General features: G+C 36.3%; 1 protein-coding gene across 1 annotated transcript; it reads right to left on the minus strand.

Annotated features, from left to right (window-relative positions):
• Window positions 1-1846: 1846 nt before the first annotated feature.
• Window positions 1847-19276, minus strand: Meioc (meiosis specific with coiled-coil domain). The gene is made up of 8 exons (XM_047546712.1): window positions 19211-19276; window positions 18477-18611; window positions 13470-13627; window positions 10644-10748; window positions 6910-8782; window positions 5824-5958; window positions 2879-3059; window positions 1847-2076 (listed from the first exon to the last, which is right to left on the minus strand). Exons 1-8 carry the CDS (start codon window positions 19274-19276, stop codon window positions 1847-1849), a joined length of 2883 nt encoding a protein of 960 aa, XP_047402668.1.
• Window positions 19277-19780: the final 504 nt, after the last annotated feature.

A 19780-nucleotide genomic window follows, 5' to 3' on the forward strand; every position in this document is an offset into this window, starting at 1 on the left:
TTGCCAAATTTGTGATTCTCCTGCCTTGGCCTCCTGAGTAACTGGGATTACAGGTGTGTGCCACTATGCTCAATTTGGCATGAGTAATTTTTTTTTTAGTCTGGGAATTGAACCCAAGGTCACTTAACCACTGAGCCCTTTCCTTTTTTTGTTTTATTTTGAGACAGGGTCTTAAGTCCGTAGGGCCTCACTGAGTCACTGAGGTTGATCTCAAACTTGCAATTCTCCTGTCTCAGTCTCCTGAGCTGCTGGGATTACAGGCATGAGCCACTACGCCCAACAACATAAGCAACTCTTTAGGTTAAAAACTAATACAAATGTAAAAAAAAGAAACCAAATATTTTCAACAAAGTAATTTATTTCTTCGTGAGAGACTAAATTCAGTACAATATTTGTTTTCAGAACATCCAACGTGTCTTAATGTCAAACTTAACCACTTTCTGTGCAGTGACTGTGGTGGGGTGATCTGTTTTATTTTACTGCCTTCAATGTAATTGATTTGGGTAGTTCTAAGGCATATCAGTGATCAAAATGTTTCTCCCTACAGTTACTCCTGCATTCTCAATCAGTTTCTTCCGCACATCATCTAAAGAAAATTTATGTGGTGTGATTACACTCTTTTTTTTTTTTTAACATCAGGATTTCTAAAACTAAGAAAAACACCAACATTTTAAACATTAGTGTTTCTAGTCAAGGATATTTCAATTAAATTTCATCAGTACATTATATTATAGTTTAACTCATGTAGAAATGTTAAAACCCAAGATCTTCTGAGTCACATAATACCAACAATTCATATTAATGAATAAATTACTTGGGTTCCATATAAAGATATTAAGTGATGAGAAACAGAAAAAGCCAACCTTTCAAGTGCTCTTTTTTAAAAAAATACAGAAGCAAACTAAAGAACACAACTACACAAAATATACACTAACCAATTGCAAACTAAACTAGTTAAAGATTAACCTTAAAAAAATACATTTTAGAACTTCGTGATACCCTCATAAAAGACAGCAAACTAAGGGTATTAAAACAAGTCATTATTTTAGTTACTGTGCATCAAGTCTAAAAGATCCAGATAAAGGAAATGTTTTGTTTTGATTCAATTTAAATACTTTAAAATTGGAAATATTTAATAATTGATAGTAAAATTAAATTTTAAAGAATATACACAAATGATTTGAACAGGTTTTATATTCAGTAACTTGCATGGTTTTTACACTGGCATTTTATCACTAATTTAGGAGAATCAGATGCATTTCCCTCCATATACTTAGACACTAAGATTTCAAATTTATAAATATGGTAGTTATTTTAAATTTACATGAATATTGGGTTTGTCCCTGTTTTCCTTTGTGTCCTAGGTATTATCCAGTTTTGTAAGGAAAACACTTTTATATCACAATCAAAACTTGTTTTGGTTACTAGACTGTAGCCTTAATTGGGTTACAGTCACTTAAAGATTCATTATTTGGAATTATACTTACTAAGACAGAACTAAATGAAACTTATCTCCTAGAAGAAATTCATATTTGCATTTACCTGCACTGCAGAATGGGATTAAGCAATATTTTAGCTGTTAGGAAATAATTTACTTAAATAAACTTGTTATCTTTGACTACTCAGAACTCCTAGAATAGTCAACTTTACCTTTGAGTTTTCCTTAAACTGTATCTCATTCATTCCAAGTAGTTTTTTAAATAGAAGTTAGACTTCATTAAGGTATTAACTTTAAATCTGAAAGAAAATTAACGTACTGAAAGTTTGACAAGTTCATTAAAAATTTTAGCATGTCTTGATACATTTACTTATCAGCTTTTTAATTCTTCCTTCTGCTGGCATTTCCTTAATGTTTGTTTGTTTCACCTCTCTGGTTCATTGGATTGCTACTATTTATGCTTTCATGGACTTTTTCTTCACAGTTTACTATATCTTGGAAAGCCTTTTCCACATCTGCTTGACCAGCTGTACTTGCTGTTTTGGGCAAGGTCATCTGCAGTGCACACCATAGAGTAGTGCGTGCTTTCCGAGTAGCCACACACATCTCTTTAATTGCTGAAGCAAGGGCAAAAACATCTGTAAAAGAAACAGTCATTTCATATTAGATACCATTTAAATATCCCTTAACTCTTCCTTTTTTTTTAAAATGGTACTGGGAATTGAATCCGGGGGGCACTCTATCACTGAGATACATCCTCAGTCTTTTTATATTTTAAAGACAGGGTCTCACTAGGTTGCTCAGGCCCTCACTAAATTGATGAGGCTGGTCTCGAACCTGGGATCCTGTTGCCTCAGCCTCCCAGGTTGCTGGGATAACAGGTATGTGCCACCACACCAGTCTTCAAGCATTATTTTTATAAAAAGAATGGCTATTGATTGAGCTAACTAAAGTACTCTGTTTTTAAAATACTTTAAAAAGTAATTATACTTTTTTTTCTGGCTTGTATGACAATGACTACACTTTAGGTAAAACAGACTATCTTAAGATAGGTATTACAATTTAATAGATGAAATTAAACTAGAACAAAGTACTTTTGGAATAAATAAGTATGGAGGTCATTTATCACCCACCTTTTTATCAGTATTGGAACCCAGGGGCATTCTACCACTGAATTACATCCCTGACCCTTTTCATTCCTTATTTTGAGATACAGTCTAACAAGATTGCTCAGGCTGGCCTCGGGACTTGCAATCCTGCCTTAGCCTCCCAAAAGGCAGGAATTACTAGCGTGTGCCACTGAGCCCAGCACCAGCACCAATTTGTTCTTTAGATAAGTATTAATTTTAGAAATCCAACCTTTTAATCCCAGAATCTGATTTTATTAATATTGAAATTATCACATAGCCTTGTAAAAAGAATCTGCATTAATATTTGTACCTCTTTCATCTTGGCATCTAGGCACTCCTTGCCTTTGCCGATTTGAAGCATTAACAATTTCATCTTTTCTACGTGACTGTACAATGTGAATGGACTCCAAGTGTCTATCAAGAGCAGTAGAGATATTGGCATGAAGTGGAGAGCTTCGAAGACGTTCCATTTTGCCTAGTAAAGTCACAACCTGAGAGAAACATTTTCAATTTTGATAAGGCATGTGACCACCTTGGCCCGACAAACTTAATAAAAACAAAACTTCAGTGAAGCAGAATAGAGAGAAAAAAAAAAAAAAGAAAGAAAAAAAACAAAAACAAAAATAAACCATTCGATAAACAAATAAATGAAAATGAATGTTAACTGTGTCCTGGCACCATGCTAGGAGAAACAAAAATGGAAAGTAAGTAATTTATAATTATTTGTGTATGTTAATTCCAAGAACTTCATAGTCGATTACTGAGAATAAGCAAAAATGAGAGTCAAATATTCAAACATGTCCACGTCATTAAGAATGCAAATATAAGGGGCTTAGGTTATGGCTCAGTGGTAGAGTGCTTGCCTGGCATGTGTGAGGCCCTGGGTTCCATCCTCAGCACTGCTTATAAATAAATAAATAAAATAAAGGTCCATTGACAACTAAAAAAATAATAAAAAAAGAATGTAAATATAAAATCTGATACTGTTTTTGGCAGATAAAACAACAGCCTGCAAATAAGAATATTGTTAGTATTGTTAGGGGGTATTATGTAAAGGAAAAGAATTTGAGTTAAAAGGGGGTATCAAAAACCAAAGGGAGTAACAAAAAACAAAACAAACTCCAGAAAACTACTAATTATATATTTCTAAATAAGAGTTCATGGTAGGGCTGGGGTTGTGGCTCAGTGGTAGAGTGCTTGCCTAGCACTTGTGAGGCACTGGGTTCAATCTCAGCATCACATAAAAATAGAAAGAAAGGTATTGTGTCCATCTATGACTAAAAATATATATATTAAAAAAAGAGTTCATGGTAAAAGAAAGTAAATTAACAGGGAATTACCATATTTGATTTCATTTTCAATTTTTAAGTTTTATTCCATTTTTTCGATCCTGCATTCTTTTTTTTTCTTTTTTTTTTTTTTTTTGAAGTGCATTTTTTTTTTGATCCTGCATTCTTGAGTTATTCAACACACATTAAGTGTATCTATTAAGGGGCTGGGGTTGTAGCTCAGTGGTAGAGTGTTTGCCTAGCATGTGTATCTTTTGTCAAATTTTATTTGAAAAACAATTTGTCTTTAAAAGAGCAAACTTAAAGAAGAAAAAATGGATAGCTACTCTTAAGTTGCTCAGAAAATTCGGAAATTAAAAATAATAGGAAGATTGCTCATTAAATTATAATATGAGGGGCTGGGGTTGTAGCTCAGTGGTAGAATGCTTGCCTAGCATGTGTGATGCACTGGGTTCCATTCTCAGCACCACATATAAATAAATGAATAAAATAAAGGTCCACTGACAACTAAAAATTATTTTTAAAAAATTACAACATGACAACATCAGGATTCTTTATATTTGTTTGAAATGACATAATACTCTTCCAAAACAAAGGTATTTTGTAAAATTATCTATATCTACTTAACTAGTTTATCAGTATTTAGTACACTGATGGATATACTTTTTAGTATTTTTTTAGTTGTTGATGGACCTTTATTTTTATTTCTATGTGGTGCTGAGAATCGAACCCAGTGTCTCACATGCTTGATGAGCGCTCTACCACTAAGCCACAACCACAGCCCCTGCTGAATATACTTTTTTTTTTTTTTTGTGGTGCCAGGGATTTGAACCCAGGGCCTATGTGCTTGTGAGGCAAGCACTCTACCAGCTGAGCTATATCCCCAGCCCTGATGAATAAACTTTAAAAAAATTTTTTTCAGTTATAGATGGACACAATGCCTTTATTTATTTGTTACGTGGTACTGAAGAGCAAACCCAGTGCCTCACACATGCTAGGCAAACAGTCTACCACAGAGCTACAACCAGAGCCCCTTAATGGATATACTTAATGTGTGTTGAATAACTCAAGAAAATGGAATAAAAATTAAAAACTGAAAATGAAATCAAATATGGTAATTCCCTGTCAATTTACTATCATAACTAAGCTAAAAAACAAATATATATTTTAATTTTTCTTCTTTTTGTGATAACAGGAATTGAACCCATGGTCTCTACTGCTATGCTATACCCCCAGCCCTTTTTATTTCTCATTTTGAGACAGAGACTGCTGAGTTGCTTAGGGCCTCCCTAAATTGCTAAGGCTGTCCTATGGACCTCAGTTTTCTGAGCTGCTGGGATTACAGGCATGCGACACCACATCTGGCTGGCTTTTACTTTTAAAAAACATATTTTCTGCCAGTTATAGGGGCACAGGCCTATAATCCTCGCTACTCTGGAAGGTGAGGCAAGTTCAAGGACAGCCTGGACAACTTAGTGAAACTCTGCCTCAAAATGGAAAATAAGAAGGGCTAGGGATGTAGCTCAGTGGTAAAGTGCCTCTGAGTTTAATCCCTGGTACCTTTAATTCTGTGAGGGTTAGTTCAATTGCCAATGTGGATTTGTAATTAAATTACTCAAGTTACTTTTAAATTACTTAAATGGGACTGTTTTCCTTTTCCTAAATATTAATCAGAGTTTTAGAAACAAACAAGAAAAGAATATTTCAGAGTTAACCAACACAATTGTTATTTAAAAATCCTTTAGGGGCTGGAGGTTGTAGCTCAGTGGTAGAGTGCTTGCCTAGCACGTGTGAGGCACTGGGTTCAATCCTCAGCACCACATAAAAATAAATAAAGGTATTGTGTCCATCTGTAACTAAAAAACTTTAAAAAAAATAAAAATCCTTCAGAACTCTTACTTGCTGAAAATTTCAAAATTTTATTGAGCAATTTAAAACTCGACTATTGTAAGTTTTTATAGCTTACTCTGGCTTGTTCTCGAAGTTCATCCACAATTAAGCGATCAACTCTAGATGGGTTGGAGGTCAGCCTTGGAATTGGAGTATTGTTAGTACTGGATACTTTTTTCCCTGGATAATTCTTGGCAAGAGCTAATTCAGTCTGTAAAAAATTGTATAATCATTAGATGCTGAATTTCCTAAGTAGAATTCAACTGTGAATATTTTTCATAGTCCTAAGAAATAAATAGAAACTTACTCCTTTAAATAAAAATTCTGATTTGGTATCAAAAGGCAATAAATATAAACCACATACTAAAGTATTTTTCTGTCCCAATACATACAAAATACTTGAATACTCCAACAGTTTAATATTAATAGAATTCATACCAAGCGTGGCAGTGCACACCTGTAATCCCAGAAACTTGGGAGGCTGAGGCCGGAGGATCACAAGTTGAAAACCAGTCTTAGCAACTTAGTGAGGTCCTAAATAAATAAAAAGGGCTAGGAATGTGGCTCAATAATTAAGTACCCCCCTGGACTCAACCCCAATACCAAAATAATAATAATAAAAATTCAAAGAAACTTTTAACCTAACAAGAAAACAAATCTACTTCAGATATAAACTTTTAAAATTAGAATATGGATAAGTTATTTTTGAAACTTAAGCTTTAGTCTTTAAATAATCTAGTTAATTCTTATAGTTATGAACTTAAATACTATACATTATAGAATAATTCAGCTTTAAAAGAAGGCAATGGGCTGTGGTTGCAGTTCAGTGGTAGGGCGCCTGCAGATTCAATCCTCAGTACCACATAAAAATAAAAAGACATTGTGTCCACCTACAACTAAAAAAGAATTACTGGAGATTGAACCCAGGGGGTGCTGAACCACTGAGCCACATCCCCAATCCTTTCTTATTTTGAAACAGGTTCTCCCAAAGTTGCTGAGACTGGCCTTGATTTGAGATCCTCCTGTCTTAATCTCCAGAGTCATTGTGATTATAGGCATGTGCCATCATGCCCGGCAAGGCTAAATACTCTTTAAACTATAGTAAGGTAAACAAAGTAAAAACTGGGAGAGGGAACATTACTCCTAAATGGATAACTGTTACCTTTTTTCTCTCCTTTTCTAATGCTCTCCATTGTTCATAGCACTCTTCTAGACGAATATGAAGTTCACTGGCTGGTCCACTTCTAGTTTTAATTGGTCTTTGAAATCCAAAAGTTGGCACGAAACCAGAAAAGGAATTATCACCATACATCATATCATTAAAATAAGGGTATAAATGGCTTAAGTCATCATAAGAAAACAAATCATAGGAATCCAACAGTGGAACAACTGAATGGCCAAATGGGTGGGTAGATCTTAGGGGAAATCCATTTGAACCAAGTTGTTGAAAACCCTGATTATGCCTTAAATCTCCCATCATATAATTATTAGAAAAGCATGATGCCTGTGTGCGATTCACACGGCTATTAATATTGCTGTCTCCACTTCCTTGTCGGTGGCTATTAAAATGACCCTGTGACTCCAATAGATCTTGATATGTATTTTGAGATAAGCCATCTAAATGCTTTGGACCTTCCTCAGGATCATAATGTCCACTCTGGGGCTTGGCTTGAAAATTATGTTTGTTTACATTTTCAATGATCCCATACTGCTGAGCTGAATAATTATCACAAAATCCATTTGGCTGCTTTATTTTTTTATCTGTAACCGATTCAAAGAGATTTTCTTCTCCAGTCTTTGTCAGTCCTTCCATGTGATTGATAGATTGAATTCTTTCTGCACCATTGTAACTGAAATCAAAACTAGAAAATGCTGAAGGGTTTTCTTGGCAATACTTCTGAAATAAATTGCTATTTGGGGTTAAATTTGTGGATGATAGTTGGGGGAAATCTGAAGAATGGTTAGAACCTTTTGAAGCTGCACTTAAATGACTATTTAATTTCATCAAGTTACCTTGATTTCTATAAGGAATAGGAGTGTTATTTTTTGTTTGAATATTCATCCAAGTTGGTCTGTTTAAATTGACACCTCCTGAAGATGTTGCTGAGTTTGATAATAAATTCACTGATTTAAAATACTCAGAATTTGGGGGATCAGGTTTAGCAAACTGTTGCTTTTCTGTGACATTAGCAAAATCATTATTAGCTGGACAAGTTGTGTGAGGTTTTAGTCCATATTCTGATTTTAAGCCAAAATCAGCAGTGAATGCTGCTTCCTTTGCAAACTGTTTTTCAGTCAAATGTGGTGTGGTTTTTGGAAATGTGAAATTCTGCTGGTCAGGTAATGTTTCCTCCATTTTTTTCTGATTTGCTGGTTTAACCTGAAATAACTTTGTATAGGCATCTGCTTCTACAGTTGGTGTTTCAGGTGTGCCATTGGCTAATTTTTTACCATCCTGGACACTAAAGTTTGAACATTTATTAAGCTTAGCCTTGTTAGGATGAGCATATTCTGGGTATCTACAATAATCTGCATTTTCATTGTATCTACTAAATTGGGAAAGAAACATCTCTGCCCTTTTTTGTTGTAATGGTGCTTCAAGACCTTTAGCACATATTTTCTCTCTTCCATAAGGGTAAGTATCAATTCCTGATTCTTTCATGATATCAGACAGACCAGTTTGTGGTGTAAAACAGTTTTTGATAAATGGATATTCTTGGAATGTTGCCTTAGCTGTATCATTTGTCTGAATATTGTAACAGTTAGAATGATCACTTCGTGAGGGGTATATCCATTGTTCTTCAAGGTCTAATCCAGTAAATCCATGATAAAGTTCATCTATTTTTTGTTGTGGTGTGAGATTACTATTATGCAAGTATTGCTTTTCCACTGCTGACACAGATTCACCACTATAAAAAGCTTGCTGAGAGATAGCTGTATCTATTGGCCTTTTGGTTTCTGTCAAGAGGTCATGGTGATCTACAAATCTGCTTGTGTTCATTGGCCAAACTGACTTTAAATTGGTGGAGCAGGTCCTAGAACAAGTAAATATATTTAATTACAACTTAAGTTTTAAAGACTTTATTTTCTCAGGGGAAAAGGCAGGAAAAACTTTCAAAAACATTTATCTTCCCCCACCTCACCATTTTCAAATATTTTCCAACCCTGCCTTAAAAGTTATCATTAACTCCAGATAATTATGTGAAATGTGCTATATGCTCTATAAATAGACATGCCCCAAATAAAGGTATTTCAGACAACAGCAGACCACATATGTCAGATGTCTAAGATTATAATGGAGCTAAAAAGTTCCTGTTGCTCAGTTATATGTCACAGTCATTATAACATCCCCATAGCACATTACTCACGTTTGTGGCACTGGTAGAAACAAACCAACTGCACCACAAGTCACATAAAAGATTAGCACATCTAATCATGTACATTATATAATACTAGATAGTGTCTTTAACTGATTTATGGGTTCATTCTACTACTATACCTTTTATTGTTTAAGTGTTACACCAGCAGCACTCTCTGTATCTTGCGGTTATCATGTCTATTGATTGCATCAAAAGGCCATGTTGAGTGAAAAACCCAAATCATCTAGAGTGTGTGTAGGCACACTCTATGATGTTTATTTACATGAAGGTGAAATAGCAATGTATTTCTCAGAACCTGTCCCTATCCTTAAGCAACAGTGACTGTATGTATTTTAATCTTAATGTCTTCACTGTACTTTTCCAAGAGGCCTACAGCTGACAACTTCAGTGTCTTAGATGAACTGTTTATCTATAGTAATCTAGTGTTGTTGATCCAAATTTTATAAAGAAAAAAGATGTGTTTTGCTATAATTATTTTTGAAATTAAAACATTTTAGTTGATTACGTGTGTGTGGCATACTTTCCTATTTATGAATAAATTGGGTAATATGGCTTCCACACCCAAATAAAACAATTATAACATATTTAAAAGGCTTCTACCACATCTACCTCATACATAAAATCCATATGTATTTCTTCAATGAGAAATGAGTTTTATTCTTTGCAATACACACACACACACTCAAACATTCTTTTTCTTTTTGTTTTTTTTTTTTGTCTGGGGGCATGGTTTGAGACCAAGGGTGCTTAACCACTGAGCCATATCCCCAGCCTTTTTTATATTTCATTTTGAGAGAGGGTCTCACTAAGTTGCTTAGGGCCCTACTAAGTTGCTGAGGCTAGCTAGATGTGAACTTGTGATTCACAAGCCTCCCAAGCTGCTGGGATTACAGGCATATACCACTATGCCTAGCTGGAATTTATATTCTTTAAGTCAAACTTTTGCTCATGAATTCAAGGGAAATAGCTCTGAATTATAAAGAATAATTTTTCAGGGTCTGGGGTTGTGGCTCAGTGGTAGAGCACTTACCTAGCATGTGTGAGGCACTGGGTTCGATTCTCAGCACCACATATAAATAAATGAATAAAATAAAGGTCCATCAATAACTAAAAATATATACAAAAATAATTTTAAAGAAATAATTTTTCATGTGAAAGTTCTTAAGCAAATTGAACTGTAAACTGAACTTTCAATTGTATGGCAAGTACTTTAGCAAAATCAAGTCTCTTTTTTTTTTTTAATTTTTGTTAGTTGCAGATGGACAGCATGCCTTTATTGTATTTGTTTATTTTTATGTGGTGCTAAGGATCAAACCCAGTGCCTTGCACGTGCTAGGCAAGCACTCCGCTACTGAGCTACAACCCCAGCCCCAGCAAAATCAAGGCTTCTAGAAACAAATAATTAGTCTGCAGTCAGATGATTATTAAATAAAAATTAAAGTTAGTAACAGAGTAACCTCGTATATGTGAATTTTAAAAATTATTGTGCAGTACAAAGGTTATATAACATACTAACCCTTCAGCAAAATATGGCTGTGACTTATCTTGTTCTTCCAGAATGTTAGACACAAGTCCATATAAGTCAGTTTCACTGCCATAGTCATTTCTTTCAGTTTGAATCCTAAAAATAAAATCATATGTAAACTGTTTTATTCATGTTAAAATACAGCATATTGATTTCTCCTTCCAGACATATTCTATCATAATTTTTATAAGATATTTGGACTGACTCTACATCATCATTTCAAATAAAGGGGGACCAGAGCTCAAGAATATATTCTACTTAGGCATGGTGTCTATCCTACATAAATATTCCTCCTTCATTTCAAATTCTATATTTAGTCACAATGTATGCTTACCTCTTATTTCTCCATAACACATGCAATTCTCTGACTTATAGTATGCAGACATAGTACCACAGCTACTCCTGAAAGCATGTCTGGTCCTATTATACCTCATTCCATCAACAGTTGCTTAGTTTCTTAATTTGTGATTTGAAAAATCATATGAACCTGCTGCTCTATTTTTGTGATTCTTTATACTATATATTAGATTAAAAAGTGAGACATATGGTCATCCTAGATTCCAGGGTGATTTTGCAGCTGTCCCTTACATATAACAGATTTTAGGATTATCCTTAAATCTTTGCCGAAGTAGTGACTGGTTGGAGTCCTGTGTCCCTTGAAATCCCACCTAGTAACTAATACTCTAATTCAAAATATAAAAACCATAATAAGCACATAGAAAATTGGTATATTTTACTTCTTATGGTTTTTGGATAATTCCTTCCTTGAAATAATACTTTCTTGTTTTAAAATGTTACTTCTTGCTCCTCATATTTTATTTCCAACATTTCAAAGTTGGGATGTTTTAGAAATAAAAATACCTTACACTCAAATATTTAATTGATCTTCATCAGAAGGGTAGGCATTAGTAATCATTTACTTATTATTGGTTGAATAGATGATCATTTGGAGATATTAAGAAACCTGCATTTTGTAAGGGTCTGTTACTTGCCAAACTATACACGTGCTAAACAAACTGTTTGCCACCAAGTCTAATACTTTTTTCTACTAAATTGTTATTTCACAAAAATACAACATAGAAGTTTTTTTGAATAATAATGTATTAGTATATATCTAAGAAAATATTCCATGCAATACATATCAAATTGTTAAAAGTTGTTATTGGGGTAAGGATAGGATTAAGGTGGACTTTCACTTTTCCTTATATATATTTGTGTTTAAGTTTGAATTCCTTAATAGCACATATCAAAGCCTCAGTACAAAAAAAAGTATATATTATACACACACACATATTAGGTAGAATTAATTATCACATAATGTACACTCTTTTAGTAAAATCATTTAGAGAATTTACCACAATTTGTTTTTTTTTTTTGGTACCAGGGATTGAACACAGGTGTACTTAACCACTGAGTCACATCCCCAGTCCTTTTTTATATTTTACTTTGAGACAAGGTCTCACTGAGTTGCTAAGGGCCTCACTAATCTGCTGAGGTTGGCTTTGAACCAATATCCTCCTGCCTCAGTCTCCCAAGTTGCTGGGATTACAAGTGTGTGCTACTGTGCCCAGCACAAATTTTTAATTTTTAACATTTTTTTCATTAACAGGATTCAACAATTTTTTTTTTTTTTTTTTTGGTACTGGGAACTGAACTTAGGGGCACTTGACCACTGAGCCACATCCCCAGAACTATTTTGTATTTTATTTAGAACAGGGTTTCACTGAGTTGCTTAGCGCCTCACCATTGCTGAGGCTGGCTTTGAAATTGCGATCCTCCTGCCTCAGTCTCCCGAGTCACTGGGATTACAGGTGTGCACCACCACACCTGGCTAAGTAACTATTTTTTTTCTTAAACTACAACAGCTGCCTTATAATTAAATTAAAGTTGGATGTCATTCCTTTAAGCTTCTCTTTTCAAGAGGCTCCCACAGTATCCTATACAACCTCATTTTTTTTTTTCTCTTTGGTGCTGGGGATTGAACCCAGGGCCCTGTGCATGGGAGACAAGCACTTTACCAACTGAGCTATATCCCCAGCCCATCCTTTTTTTTTTTTTTAACCCTCATTATTATAGCAGTGCCTGGTATGTCACATCATCATCATCATCATTATGACTGTAAGATTATAAAGTCAGGTAAAATACTTGCATGTTAATTATAGTATCTCTAGTAGGAGAGTCTGTCACATATAGTAGTTCTTTATTATTTGTAGAATAGCAAAATAATCTTAAAATTTTGTTTGGCAAAACCCTGTTTGTTGGACATTGATGAAAGAAAATAATTACTGAAAACGTAGAAGTGGATAAAAACAATCTAAAAATTTTAACTCTTTTTTTTTTTTGGTACTGGGGATTTAACTCAGGGGCACTAAACCACTGAGCCACATCCCTGGCCCTATTTTGTATTTTATTTAGAGACAGGGTCTCACTAAATTGCTTAATGCTTCACCATTGCTGAGGCTAGTTTAACTATCTTTAGAAAGAGGAATTTAAAATTTATTTACTAAAGGTTCTAATAAACTTTAAAAGTAATAAACTAAAAATTATACACAAATACAAGGAGTTTAGGCTTTTCTAAAAGTTTGATAAACATAAAAGTTTAATGTCACAACATTAAAATGCTTATGTATGGAACAGAAAGCTAATTAGACCTTAGTTCCTGTGTAATAACAAAACAAAACAAAATAGGGGTTGAGGATATAGCTCAGTTGGTAGGCTGCTTGCCTTGCATGCACAAGGCCCCAGGTTTAATCCCCAGAACCACAATAAATACATAAAAACCTCATTTAGCTTGAGAAATCTAACTTATTAATTTACCTGTTCTTTACATTCATCTGAGAATTAGAAGGTTGTTTAATATCATCTCCATAAGTAGACCATGGTGCATAGAAAAGTGAAGATTCTATAGAACTTGCATATTCTGTGGATGAAGAAAGTGGAGTGTAGGTCTGCCTTAGGTCTATATTGTCTTCATTCTGAAATTTTAAAGAAAAGTTTGTATATTAGACACATCAAAACTTGGTTTATAGCCTTGTTTGATGGTGCACACCTATAATCTCAGCTACTCAGGAGCCCGGGCAATTTAGCAAGACCATGTCTCCAAAAAAAAAAAACAAAAAAACAAACAAACAAACAAAATTAATAGGACTGGGAGACATGCTCAGTGGTCAGTGATATAGAGTTTGCCTAGCATGTGTGAGACTCTGGTTCAATCCCAAGTACTGCAACAACAACAACAACAACAAAAAAAAAAAAAGGAAAGAAAAAAATAGAAAAAAGCTCCAACTTTATTACAGAATATTAGCAAAATAATTAGAATTTAGAAGAAATAATACAGGTATAATAGTTGGGAGAATTACATTCAAATTTAGACTTAGTTACTTAACCTTACTTTATACCAGAGATTGGTGAAATTTTTGTGTGAAAAGCCAGAAGAGTAAATATTCTGGATTTGCTGGTAAGTAAGATTTCAGTTGAAATTCATGAACTTTGTTGTTCTAGCCAACCACAGACTGTATATAAACAAGTAGGCATGTCTGTGTTGCAATAAAACTTTATTTACAGAAATGGGTACTGGTCAGATCTGCAAATAATACTGTGTTATTTTAAATAAATCACATATGGAATTGATCTTATTGCTTCCAATCTGTGTGAAAGATTATCCTGTTAATATTTATTTTATTCCTATAATTAATTTTGGAATGTTAAGCCAATCTGTTATTTCAGGAATAAAGTCAGCTTTGGCAGTGTTGTATTACATAGAATTTTTAGATTTTCAAAGAAATTATACATACACTATTATATTTAGTCAACCTTGTGACATTAGTATTATTTCTACTTTAAAAACAAGGAAACTAAGGCAACAAAATAGTCAATACAGGACAATTTTTTTTTTTTTTTTTTTTTTGGTACCAGGGATTGAACTCAGGGGCACTTGACCACTGAACCACATTACCAGCCCTATTCTGTATTTTATTTAGAAACAGGGTCTCACTGAATTGTTCACTGCTTTGCTTTTGCTGAGGCTGGCTTTGAATTCTTGATCCTCCTGCCTCAGTCTCCCAAGCCACTGGGATTATAGGCGTGGGCTACTGCACTCAGCTAGGATAAAATTAAACCAAAACTCTAGATCTTCTTACTTTCTGTCAAGAGTCTTTTATATAGTTAGTTTTAACTTTTGGCTTACTTTTTATTTCCAAGAGATATTAAAAAATAAAGTCATATATAAAAACATTATGATCTCTACAGAAATTTTAATGATAATACTACAATTAGAAGAATACAAACTCATTTTTCTTTTTCTGGTCAACTGAGTAAAGATGATAAAAAGTTTGGATTTTAACAGTTTAGTGAATTATTTAAAATTCTGCATCCTTCCAAAAGGGATTAAGGTACTGTGAAAATAATTTAAAAGTCAATGAACTTAACAAGCAACAGACAAAAAAAGGTTAAAGTAATCTAGACATTCTTATCAAGAAAATACTTCATTACAAAAGTCTGGCTGGGCCCAGTGGCACACACCTATAAGCTTTGCAACTTAGGAGGCTGAGGCAGGAGGATCACAAGTTTGAGGCCAGCCTTAGCAACTTAGTGAGGCCCTAAACAACTTAGACCCTATCTAAAAATTTTAAAAAAATAAATAAAAAAGGGATGGGGATATGGCTCAGTGGTTTAATCTCTAGTAAGGAGGGAAAAAACTCTGAAAGTGGGCTGGGGATGCAGCCCAGCATAGAGCGATTGCCTAGCTGCCTAGCATGGGCAAGGTCTTAGGTTTAATCACCAGTGCTGCAAAACCGGGAGAGAAAAAAAAAGTCTGAAAGTTTAACTCCTTAAACAAGGAAATAGTAAAACTTGAGATGTAATAGCTATATCCTGACATAAACAAAATGGAAACAGTATTTTCTTATAGAGAAGAAACATGACTGGCTAAAAATGTGTTGGGGGGATTAGGGGGTGTTTTCGGTGCTAGGGACTGAATGCAGAGCCTCGTACACACTTTACCACTGAGTTCCCAGTCACTAAAATGTGTATGTGTTGCTTTGAAATTTTTTTCAAGAGGCGTTGCCCAGGCAGGCCTTGAACTCTTGGGCTCATGTGATCTTACTGTCTCCACCTCTTGAGTAGTTGGGATTACAAGGACATACCACTGCATGTGGCTAAAAGTATTTTTAAGTTGCTTTTATTCTAATCAAAATTTATACAAGAAGAAAAGACACATATATTAGATCAAAGTGTTTTTAAAAATTTTGGGGGGCGCTGGGGTTGTGGCTTAGTGGTAGAGTGCTTGCCTGATGTGTGAAGCAATGGGTTCAATCCTCAGAACCACATAAAAATAAATAAAAATAAAGGTATTATGTCCATCTACAACTAAAATTTTTTAAAATTTTTGTTTTTACTAGACATAATTTAAAAATATTATAAATATACAATACTGGGTTTATACTATTACCAGCAAAAATGAAAATTAAAAAAATACTTTCAATCTCTCAACCAAGAATCTCAAAATATTTACAATTGTTTGTTTAAATTTTGGTTATTTAAAACTTACACATTATAGTTTTTGTTTATAACTTATGACTATTCTCACACTGAGGAAACTGAGACACAGAGGGGTTCTTCAGAGAGTGCCACTAAAATCTACCTTTCCAGAATTTGTTAGTTAGCAACACCGTTTTTTTTAAAGTGGATTTTTTTATAACAACTTTATTTAGTTTTGTATGTGGTGTTGAGGATCGAACCCAGTACCTCATGAGTGCTAGGCAAGCACTCTACCCCTGAGCCACAATCCCAGCCCAGCAACAACTTTTATGATGCCTTTTTCCCCCCAAGTGCTGGGGATCAAACGCAGGGCCTCACACATGCTAGGGAAGCACTTCACCACTGAGTTTTATCCCCAGCCCCTACAAAGTCTTTACCATTAGAACCTTTAGAATTAATTAATTTTAATCCTTTATCTCTTTATCACAGGCCTATTTTAACTTTTTTTTTTTTTTTTTTTTTTTTTTTAGTGGTGATGTGTCTAAAGTGACATAAATACTTGCTTATCTTTTTGAAATAGTTGCTTAAGGGTTAGGGAAGTAGCTTGCTTGTTTAGCCTAGCATGAACAAGGCCTTGGGTTCTTACATACATCTTTAAAAAAATGTTTTTTAATTTAAAAAAGGGCCAGATGCGGGTGCACACTTGTAATCCCCGGTGATGCTGAGGCAGGTGTATCAAGTTAGAGGAGAACCTCAGCAAGTGAACAAGAACCTGCCTCAAAAAATTTTTTTTTAAATAAAAAAGGTAGAGAAGTGGTAGAGCACCGCTGGGTTCAATTCACAGTACTGCAAATAAACAAATATGAAATACTTGTTTAAACAAATGGAACATTTCCAGTTTGTGTAATAGCAGTGTTTGTAATTAATTAAATATATTTTAGGAGTATTCCTTCAAATACACGTTATACTGTAAAACATTCTGGGGCTGGGGATGTATGCAGCTCAGTGGTAAAGGCCCTGGGTTCAGTCCCCAGCACCTCTTGGAGAAAAAAAAAAAAAAAAAAAAAAAAAAAAAGGGCCAGGGAGAGGATTATATAAAATAAGTTCTTAAAGTTAGAAAAGTTAAATCCTTTTTAAAAAATCGATTTAACTTTTGTATTCTTGGATAAGGCAAAGTGGTATATTCAAATATAACTATTTGAAATATCTGGATTCTTTTCAGTTAAAATATTTTCTGAAAATATGCAAATATTTGGGGTGAACATATTACTTAGGGCAACTGCAAAAGGTACCACTTATATCACTGATATATTTAAAACAGTTCATTGAAATTAAGTGCAAGTAAATTTTAATAGAATTGTAAACATTTTGGAGAGCAGAAGTCTGGTGTGAGGTTCCACTTGGGGTTTGTCATTTAGGACAAAAATTTCTGTGCCTCAGTTTCTCAATCTGTACAGTGGGAAAAATACAAGGTTGTTGTGTGGGTTAAAATTTTTGATATATTGTTATAATTTAAAGTATAACAATACCAACATTGATGTCCTGGTTAAATAATCTCAAATGAATATGACTTTTATTACCCTAAGCCTAATTTAACACATTAATAAATGTCATAGGTGGTAGCATGTACTTAAGGACAATGTCGAAACCAAAGAAAAAATTCGCCTTTAAATGATCAAAAGTATGTTTGAAATGAAAAGATATTTGCAATAAAGTCTTGAAATGAAAAAATATATTTTGTTCTTACATGATTACACGAATGGTGTGAATCTACATTGTGTGCAAGGATAGAAATGAAAAGCTGTACCTCATTTGTGTACAATGAATCAAAATACAGTCTGTAAAAATTAAAAAAAAAAAACAAAAAAAAAGTATGAATTCATTGATGTCATGTTATACTGAAGACAAAATGGAAAGAAGAGTCAATAAAAAAATCTTACTCTTGACCTTATTTTCAAAGCTAAGTATGAGCTGGGTGCGGTGGTGCCTGCCTGTAATCCCAACGGTTTGGGAGGCTGAGACGGGGAGGATCGAAAATTCAAAGCCAGCCCAGAGGCCCTAAGCAACTTAGTGAGAAATAAAAAAATAAAACTGGCTAGGATGTAGCTCAGTGGTGAAGGGCCCTTGGGTTCAATCCCCGCTAACAGGGAAAAAAAAAAAAAAAAAAAAAAAAAAACCCACAAAAACCAACACTTAAGTATGTATTCTGCAAACTATATTTAAAATGTGTGACAGGCTTCTTTCTGGTCTTTACTGTGAAGCCACTTAAACACCCATGGATCAGCCTGGGTGCATGAATTCGTTTTAGAATAAATCGTCTAACAAAGGTCTGAGTTATTAATGGACCTGCGATTTGTAGCAATCATAGAAGGAAGTGGAGCCAGTCAACATCACGCTGTTGAATACATCAGATAATCTGCTGCTGGTGTCGACAGTGAGGTTCCAGCAGCGATTCGCACCTCCACGGAACGCTACTTTAGGCTGCAGGAAACAAGGGTACGGGAGAAAGTCATCACGCAGCGCAAAGCCAGGCTCCAAGCGACCAGATGGCTGTTCCATCTCGACTCTTCGACTAGCTCAATTCCAAACCCTCTTCGGGGACACGAAGTCGGCGGCCCCAGCTCTGTCCCCAGGTTTCCTCCTCTTCCCTCCCGCCCACTGAGCGCTCGCTAGCCCCGCGGCGCCGCACTCGACAACCCTGACAGGCCCATGACGCCGGCCTCGGTCCCAGCGTCTCCACCACCCGACGGGTTCAAGGCGGCTAGGTCGCCGCCAGGTCGCCTCCAGGGCGCCGCAGCGACCTCAGGCCCAGTTTGCCCGTCTACTCCGTCTACTCAGCCCACGCAAAGACCCCCTCGCCCCGGCCAGCCCTGTTGCCGAGACCCCCACCCGTCGCAGCGACACGGACCGGGCGCCCCCTCGGTGCTCCTCACCGGCGACCCGCCCTCTCCCGCCGGTCCCGGCCTCCTTAAAGAACCACATCTGGGGACGCGCCCGCCCCTCAGCCTCTCCTCCCGTCGCCATCCTCCAAGCCTGGCCGCCCCCACGTCCCCGGGGCCCTGCGCGTCTCCACCCGCTACCTCAAATCCCTCCCTCAGGCCTTGGAGGTGAAGGGGAGGGCAGGTGTCCCCGTCTCTCACCTCCATGGGGGCCCCCCAGCCCCTCCTGGACTAGGTACGGCTCCTGGGGTACGGGGGTGAGGGCGGGCGTCGAGGCCCGGCTCCCTCAGCCTGCACCCCACCGCTGCCGCCGCCGCCGCCCCGGGCGCTGCCTGGAGCGGGTCTGTGGGGGGGCCGGAGCCGGGAGGGTGGGGCGGGGGAGAGGCCGTTACATTGCCTGCCCCTGGCTCGCGACCCGGCACGCGACCCAGCACCGGCCGGCCGCGCCCCGCCCCGCCCCCTCCTGTGAGGCCCACCTCTCACCCCGCACCCTCATTGGTCCGCTGCCCAGCCAATGGGCACCCGCCTCCAGGGGGCTGTTACCCGCCAGAGACAGGGCTAAGAAGGGGCGGTTAGCCGACCTCGCTTTCCTGCAACTTCTGAGCTTTTCCCGCTCAAAGTAAACGTGTTCGGGATTGGCCGGTAGGGACAAGCAGCCGCCCGGTGATTGGCTAACAAGGCAGCGCCAGGCGCGGGCCTACTGTTGGAGAA

The sequence above is a fragment of the Sciurus carolinensis genome, chromosome 3 (genome assembly GCF_902686445.1).
Source record: "Sciurus carolinensis chromosome 3, mSciCar1.2, whole genome shotgun sequence".
NCBI lineage: Eukaryota > Metazoa > Chordata > Mammalia > Rodentia > Sciuridae > Sciurus > Sciurus carolinensis.